This window comes from Neospora caninum, chromosome Ia, assembly GCF_000208865.1.
Source record: "Neospora caninum Liverpool complete genome, chromosome Ia".
NCBI classification, from domain to species: Eukaryota; Apicomplexa; class Conoidasida; order Eucoccidiorida; family Sarcocystidae; genus Neospora; species Neospora caninum.
Genome location: NC_018385.1, coordinates 1192938 through 1201358, shown reverse-complemented (window position 1 = coordinate 1201358; position 8421 = coordinate 1192938). Strand labels below are relative to the sequence as shown.

Here is an 8421-nt window from a genome sequence, read left to right as displayed (position 1 = left end):
TTCAAGTAAGATATACGGGTACGAAGAATCCAGGTAGTCTGCATGTCAGAGGTTTTCTACGCCTCAATAATTAATGTCTTCAACACTTCCAGCACCTTTTCTCCTGCATTTGACTCTTCGAGGAGCCGTCGAACTCCGGTATCTCCCACGAATCCGATAGTCTCACGCAGAGGTCGGGGTTGATTTCAGAAGGCGCAGAAGGCCGTAAAATTCGTTGCACATCCCAATGTCCCTTGCCCCAGGGAGATAATGTGGAAACATCTGCACTTTTTCTCACAGCAATTTCTGATCGGCGTCTCCCTCTCGACTTCTCAACAACTTCGCCAATTTGCCGAAAGAATCCACCGAGCACATTGGAGCGTTCACCTGGATTATCCCGGTACACGTGGCCAGAATCGGCAGTATATTGATACTGGAGTTGACGGTAGCAGGACAGAACGGCACACTAGTTCAGCATGCCCCAGTTTCTCCAAGTGGTTCACCTTCAGACAGAGAATATATGCAGATTTACCTATGGGTTTGTTTTTGTATTCAGGATTGTTAGTTTGGCCAATTACATTACTGTACCCAGGAACCATACATGGTTTTGTGTCTCGTGTGCAAGTCAAAGGAGCGCGGTCTGGCCAAGCCGACTCTGTCCAGGTTTTTGCTGAAACGTGTGCTCGAACGAAAGCGACTTGCCGTGAGCACCCAATGTTCTTTCGAGCCTCTTCGCCCCTACTAAAGCATTTTTCAAAAAACTCGTAATGCATCAACACGAAAAGAAGGGATATCCTTGTGCGTGGATCTGCCCCCCACGAATTCCACCGCAGCCGGTCCAAAAGCGGTTCTTCTGTTGTAGCCAGAGATTGGTGCTTCGATGCTTCCGTACCACGGCCAAACGAACACGACTTTACAAAGTAATGAATTGGGAACCAGATTGTGACTAGACGCGTCTTTGCAGGCCGTCAGGGGGGCCTAAGATGAGAGCCACCGGCCTTTTCTTTTTATCGTGGCTCTTTACAAAGTGAAGACCGGACTTGCAGCTAAGTGAAGGGAGGATCAGATGAACAAAGGTCTCTTCTTCATTAGTAAAGTCAAAGCAACAACCAGGGGACCGCATTCGCTGCAGTTAGTTTGTCGTGATCCCGCCCCGCCCCACATTGTCTTGGCATGATCCATCGGGAAAACGCTGTCGGCAGTGGCTACACATGTCATGGAAAGGAGTACTGTGTTTGTTCTTTTACCGCTTTCTTCCTTTTGCTTTTGCATTCCACCATGGGTGTAGCAGAAAATAGGGTGAACATGGCGGCCACAAGCTGTGCATCACTCAAAGGGACGGTCTTTGAACAGTCTAATGATCTGTACGACTTTAACGTTGCATAACGTTGCACCACTGTGCTGCGTGCTGACAGGAACACTTGACCATATGGCGTTTATTTTGCTTTGAACCTCACTGAAGCCCACAACAGTAGACCTATCTAACCAACTGTACCGCGTGATGTTTTTCGAAACAGGTTTTCCGCGCACAAATTTTGTTGGAGAGCTACGCAGAGCCATTGAACCACACTTTAGAACATACGAATGTAAAACGATTTGAGGTGCATGCTAACATCTTCATCGTATCTGAAAACTTTCAGGCTGATATACCTCGCGTTTACGCGAGAGAGGGCAGGGAATCAGCGTCGGGCCTCTGTCGGCGATGGCTAGGTGTCCGGGGTGGGGGACAGCCCTTGTTTTCACGAAGTTCTACGGAAACACCAGGGTAATTTCCGGACAATATTTCTGCCAAATTACCTATGTGTGCACGAGCCTGTTGATCGGAATTCCCTGGCGGTTCACCGACGACGGTACACGAGACGGTAACAGAAACTCCCCGCGTTGTCTGTATTCACCAATACGCTACAGCTTTCCGGAGAAAGGAAACCCGTCACCACGCCTCTTGTGCATATACACACGACAACGGGGCAGCAAAATAGCTGCCTTCTTCGACCGGAGCCTTCCCCTAGCACGGCCTACAAAAGCCGTGGGTCGGGATTAACGGAGCAAATAGCGTTGGTGTCATGTTCAGGATTAATTCCAGGTTAGGCAACTGTGAGACACTTAAACACACAAAATCGAAAGTGTGCATATAGTGGCTACATGAAGGCGACGAGATGTATGGGGAACCCCTCCTGAGGGACGCCAAGGATCCAGACGTTTCACTATTTTTATGATTCCGCGTCTGCAGTAGGTGTCAACTACACGAAGAATCCATTACACGTGTCCAGCGAAAAAAGAATACCTCAAGAACAATCAGCGACTACGTTTGCTCGCAGGCAGAGCGGCAGCTGCATGCGCATGACTACTCGATATTAGACAAGCTGCCAGATTACACTGCGAAAAAGAACGATGAGTCTGCTTCTGTGTTAAAAATGGATGTGATATTGCAGGTCCTCAAAGACAATCGGCGACAAGCCACGGCCGGCGGTTTCTGAGTCGCGCTGCGGTGTTCGTTTTATGTCATACGTTTTCAAATATATTTGCACGCAATCCTGCCCATCACGGCAGCCTCGAGTCCGCCTGGCAACGTTTCCTCATCGTTGGTACAGTGTATGAAACTCCTAATTCTATTTCTATCACGCAATTCCGACAGACAGCTGAGTTCACGCCACGTCCCTCTGATTCGCGAGCAGACACTTCTTTGCTGCTCTGCACTCATTTGAACCATAACAAGCAGCAGCTGCCGCATGTCAGGCTGCGAGCCTAGATGCTGCAGCGCCTGTGCAATGTTCCGGCTTGGTGATGCACAGTACAAAATCTCTTTCTTCAAGTCATTCGTCTTCATGCTCCCTTCCTCGAAATGCTCAACAGCACGTAACACGCCTAGAAGAACCTGGTCCAAGCTAACTAATGACCCGGGGTTCATGCACAGCCAACAAGAAAAGGAACGTTGTGGTGACCTGGCCGCATTGGCAGGCGACGACCTTGTCGAATCGCTACCCAGTTCAGAAGAAGTGAACCCATTTCTTGCCCGTGGTTCTCCCTGTTCTGGACAGCCGTGTGAAGTTCGTGCTGAGCTGGCGGCGTCGCTCGCGGTCCCGTCCGTTTGTTCATGAGACTTCCGTATTGTCTCCTCAAACACTTCTTTACTGTTTGTGACACCGACACAAAGCCCAATAGTGACGTAGATGTCCGGTCGCAACGGGGCGAGGCAATATGTGACGAAAGCAGCCTGATCCGAAGGAGAGCTCTCACTGCGTTTCTGCTCCTCAAAATGCGCAGATATAAACGCATCCGTTTCACAACCTGTGCAGCGTTCCATTTCCCCTTTTCTTTTTCGATTCTTTGCGATGTCGGGAGACGGAGGGGCTCTGCATGTACAGAGCTCGGAAGTGACAACAGACAGCACACCACCCCACTTGCCAGACGAACCCACCAAATTATTCTTTCAGTGCCTGAATGCAGCAACCACTTCGCCACGCACTTTCCCTCTTACATTAATAACGTTCCGCCACGGATCGAGGAGTCAACGAGTTCCTACAAGACACACATGCAGTGACGGTTCGAGGAACAAAATCGCGTGGAATTGGACTCGAGACTCCGGGGGATGTCCTTCCACCTAACGCCACAGTAGGGCTAACTAAAATCAATGGAACACCCAAACGCTCCTCCTGTAAACGTATGATACGGACTCGTGCTTGACAAGGGTATCTCCTGGTGGCAGCGGTCACGGCGGAACATGGCATGGCAATGAGGACGGGCCAACCACAACACCCATCCTGTCACGCCACACAGTCCTTTTGGAGAGACACGACGAAAAGCAAACTATACGAAACCCAAGAAAGAAAAAATATGCAAAACGTCTTTTTGCCTCCAGTTGCTCTCACGTCGAAAGCGTTCGTGGCTGACAACCTGCGCTCCAAGCTACACACCGATTCCCTCCGCTGTAGGTGTCATTGAATGCTTTTCTCCTCCGAATATCTACAATCCGACAACGGAGCAACGCAAATCTGCCACTGTTCGTGTGTCTGTCTGTTAATCCCCCATATGCCAAAGCAAAGTTGTGGCGTCGGACGAAAAGCACAGAACTCGGCTGCATGCAACTCTGACACTCGTCATCGTCACTGGCAGGCCGAGCAACAGGCACAGAACGACACAGGCGTAGTGGAGAGGCAGGAAAAAGAGAAAACACCCGACACCAAGAAACAGGAAACGAAAGTATGAGGGGGAACCGAACGACGGCCAAGCAGAACGCTACAGCAATTTCCGGTCAACAACTCTGCTATCATCTACGCTGTCGATCGTGTCGACCAGGAGATGCGCCGGATATAAGGCGACCCCGGTCTTTTCTATTCAACTGCGAGGTGTACCGGGAAAAGAAGGCGAAACCACCCTACGAAGACACACGGAGCGGTCCGCCTGCGCACACAGGCATTGCATATCGTCGTCACGCGGGCTGGTCGGTGATAGCGGTTACCTCTCTGTTCTGAAAAACGTGCCACGGCGCGGATGTAAGGTAAACAGCGCCTTGCCTCTGGGATTTTCCCTCCGGACAAACGAAAAGCCCTTAGCTGCAAACGCCCTTCAGTCTCTCCCTTTCTGTTCCGTGGTTCTTTGTGTCACAGCCTTCCGTAAAAACTTAGCTCTTCTCCCTTATTTTCGCAACTGTTCAGGCAACAGAAGGGCGGATTGTGGTTCTTCAGCGAGCGGGGCATGGCCTCCCGAGGCCAAAACAGAACGAGAGAAAAAGGTGTCCGCCACTTTTTGCTCCAAGCACAGAGACACATTAGTGTGTGTTGGGCCGAGGGTTTTCTCTCTTTCGTTAGTCACTGTCGTTGCCATCCCTCTCCTGTGGATTTTCTTCCCAAAACACCGTTTAGGTCCTTTCTTTCGCTTCTTCCCTTCCACTGCGCGTTCCTTTCTCTTCACACCCGCGGCGAACAAGGAGCAGCCTTGAAGCCGAGAAGAATGAAAAATAGGAGATAGAGGGACAGCGAAGAACTATATGAGACCAGCTCGGGTGTGCTGCCCGCTCTGCAAAGTGTCGGGGGTGTTTCCGCTCCCCTTTCCGATCGCTTTTCGTTCGAACGTCACTGGGTTTTAGTGGGTTTTGAGCGCGTTTCCCGCCTTACCACGGCCCTCCCGCTTGGCCAGTCAGCCTCTCCACGCCAACCGCTTGATTCTGTTGTGCCCTCTGTGTGGTGTCTACGTTCCTTTTCCCCGGATATCTAAATCTTTCCGGTCTTGTTTTTTTCGCGCCATCTTTTTCTTGACTGTTGCGCAGGTCGGTGTCTGCGATCCTAGCGGACCGGAACACCCAACATTTCGGCCGGCTCTCAGGGGGCGCTCGCAGTGGCGGAAGCCGGTCGGGCGTTTCCAGAAGCGTTTCGCTTCTTTTCCGGCTCGACATGTTCTCTCAGCTTCGCTGAGTTGCTCGCACAAACCTCGTGCGCCTCTCCGTTTCCGTTGCCGACCTGCCTCGTTCTCCGGTGTGTCTCTTTCCCGTTGCCCTTCATGCCATTCATTTGTCCACCGCCGCGGCGCCCTCCGGCTTCATCGTCTGCGCCCGTTCTCTCTTGGCTCCCCCCGCCCTCCCGAACCCTCTCGTCGTCGGTGTCTTCCTTCCCCGCCGCAAAGTCTTCGCCGCCGCTCCGCTCCCTCGTTTCCTTGCCTGCGCGCGCGCCGCCGAGTCGCGCCTTCCCGTGCGGGCCCCTCTGCAGCCCGCCCGCCGCAGTGTCTCACCCCCACAGCGCCCCGGCTCTCGCGGGTGCCCCGGCGCCTGCCTCGTCTCCGAGTGTCCCTGCGCGGTCGGCCGGCGCGACCGCCTCGTGTGTCGCGACAGCTGCGGCGGAGAAGACTGCCCGCCAGGCGCACCTCGCCACCAAGGCCGCGGAGGCGGCAGCCCACGGAGCAGCGATCGCAGCGGAGGCCGCCGCCACAGCGTCCCGCGCAGCCGCAGCTGCAGAGGCGACCGCGGCAGAGGCCGCAGAGGGACTGGTCGCCGTCGCCTCTCGAGCGCTGTCCACGGCCGTCGGCCAGGCGCGGGCGATTGCGGCTGCAGCCTCGCGCAGCGCGCAACTCGCGACTGAAGCGGCAACCGCCGCCGCCACTGCCGCGGAGGCCGCAGCGATCGCAGCGAGAGAAGCCGCGAGCGCGGCAGCGCAAGTCGCGGAGCGCGTCGCAGCGGAAGGCGAAGGCTCTGGAGAGGACCTCGACGCGGCCAGTGCAGCCGCCGACGCCGCGGCGCTCGACTACGCCAAGGCGCGAGCCGCCGAGGAAGACGCGCGCCAAGCCGCCGCCGCAGCGACCGACGCTGCGGAGACAGCCGCGGCAGCCGCAAGGCAGGCCGAAGCTGCGGCGGAGGCTCGGGAGGTCGAGACGGGGATCGCAGCTCCGGCGGCGTGAGACCGTAGCGCCGGGGAGACGGATCTGAGCGTTTCGTTCCGACGCGGGAACAGACATCGCACACACGTGAAGCGGCGAAAGGCAGCACGCACACGACACCTGGTGAGCAGGCGACCTGGGAGAGCGACGAAGCGCGAGCGGAGTGTAGCACCTTGAACAGAGACGGAAACCATCAGCGGAGTTCTTCAATCTCTTTTGGAACGGGTTCGGGTTGCGAGGAGGGCGAGCCGTCAGCCACAAACGCCGGACTGGGGGATCCGCTCTCGGAGATTACCACACCGTGGTGCACGTTCTGTATCTTCAATTCCTCAAATCTGTCCTGGTTCCCGGCGAAAAACGGATACCCCCTATCGCCGGTTGTCTTGGTCGCCCGTGTCGGCGAGCCTGCCTTGTTGCTGCCTCTCTGTTCCCTTCGCTGTCTCTCTCGTTTCGCTCTCCCTCTGTTCCCTTTCCGAATCGACGGCCCAACCGTACACGGCGCTGCGACCCCCCTTCGAAGCCGTGCCGCCTGCGGAGTGTGAGGAGACAGTGTTCCACGCGGTGCGTTCAATGGAGCAGTCGCCGTCGCTGTGGGGTGCCTCTGCGTCCCCAGGGGATCCACACTTTGAGCGGACGCTCAAGGGCGACTTGGCGTCTCTTCAACGCGAGTACGCGAGCCTGTGCCGGATCGAGGAGTTGCCCGACGGACCTCCAGCGGGAATCCAGCCGCGCGCTGAGGCTAAAGCCGGATCTCTCGTCGAGGCTGTCGGCAGCCTCGCCTTTTCCCTTCGGTTCCTCCAGGAAACCGACACCATCTACGTCCAAGTCGACTCCAGGGGGTTCACTGTGAGTCTCTGCACCCAGCAGGCAATGCGGCGCACGCGTCTGCGAAAAACTGAAAAACCTCGAAGGGATTCGCGATCGAAAAAAGGTGCCCGACATCGGGATCTCCCACACAGCTGCTCCGTGTCCCCGTGACCTCTCCATTCTACGCATATGTACAAACTGCTATATATATATATATATATATATATATATATATATATGCATGTGTGCACATCTGAATGTGTGCACGTGTGTATATTCGAAGACGTCGCCACTTCGCTTTTCGCCTCATATCTTCGTGGACCTTCCACGCTTTTGAGGGCTCCATCAACCGTGTGAGCGAACAGGCGAGAACGCGAACGCTCGGCAGTAGGACTGGGAACTCCCAAAGAAGTGTCACCGATCCTGCACACATCCGTATATACACACACATATCCTATTTATGTATTTATGTAGGTGGGTGTGTTTATACCCATCTGCGGCGGTGTGAAAGGACCTCCACAAAGCGCTTCAGAGTTCCACATTCGTTGAATTTGTTGCGTCTTTCGTTTTGCGATCTTTGGCTCTTTTTTGCGGGCAGATTCTGAATCCTGAACAAGTCGTGTCAGGTGCGATCCCCGCGAACGAGCCCGAGTTGGAGCTGGCGGCTGTCTCGTCGCCGTTTGAGAGTTTTGAGCAGCTGCTGGCGGGCATTCGCCCACAAACTTTTGAGCGTTTTCAGACGAATCTCATCAGCGCCAAACTCAAGGCAGAGATGGACAAGCCCAGCGCCTAACGGTGTGCACCAGTTACGAAGGCGAAACAGCTGCGGAGGAACCGGAGGTGAACAGGAACTCTCAGGAGAAGCGTCGAAAGGAAAAGGTCCGTGAGGAGATTTCCATGGAGCGACCGCGGAACCGATGCGCAAGATCGAGACAAGAGACAGAACTCGAAAAGAAGGTCTAGACGCGTAGAGACCCCGGACCGCAGATCGGGCGCGGGTTCTTGGGAAAGCCGCTGCACATCCATGAGGCTTACGCATATAGAACATACAAATGCATATACGCATGTAGTATGTATAGAGTAGGTCTATACTCTGTGTAGATCTATCTGCATACATGATTACCCATTTCCCTATTTATCCGGCCTTTTGCGCGCGGATGATCTTTTTCATGTGAACATCTGCATGCCTTTCGCTGTATAAGCTGTGCTGCCTTTTGCTGCGAGACGTTCGTTTGCTGTCTTTGAGTGCGTGGCCAGCAGAGCGTCGGG

General features: G+C 54.6%; 1 protein-coding gene across 1 annotated transcript; it reads left to right on the top strand.

Moving 5' to 3' along the window:
• Positions 1 to 5475: 5475 nt before the first annotated feature.
• On the top strand, positions 5476 to 7945 carry NCLIV_001320 (conserved hypothetical protein; the record flags this gene model as incomplete). Its single annotated transcript, XM_003879628.1, has 3 exons — positions 5476 to 6333; positions 6925 to 7191; positions 7751 to 7945. The coding sequence occupies 3 exons, from the start codon at positions 5476 to 5478 to the stop codon at positions 7943 to 7945; spliced, it is 1320 nt and encodes a 439-aa protein (XP_003879677.1).
• Between the last annotated feature and the right edge of the window lie 476 nt (positions 7946 to 8421).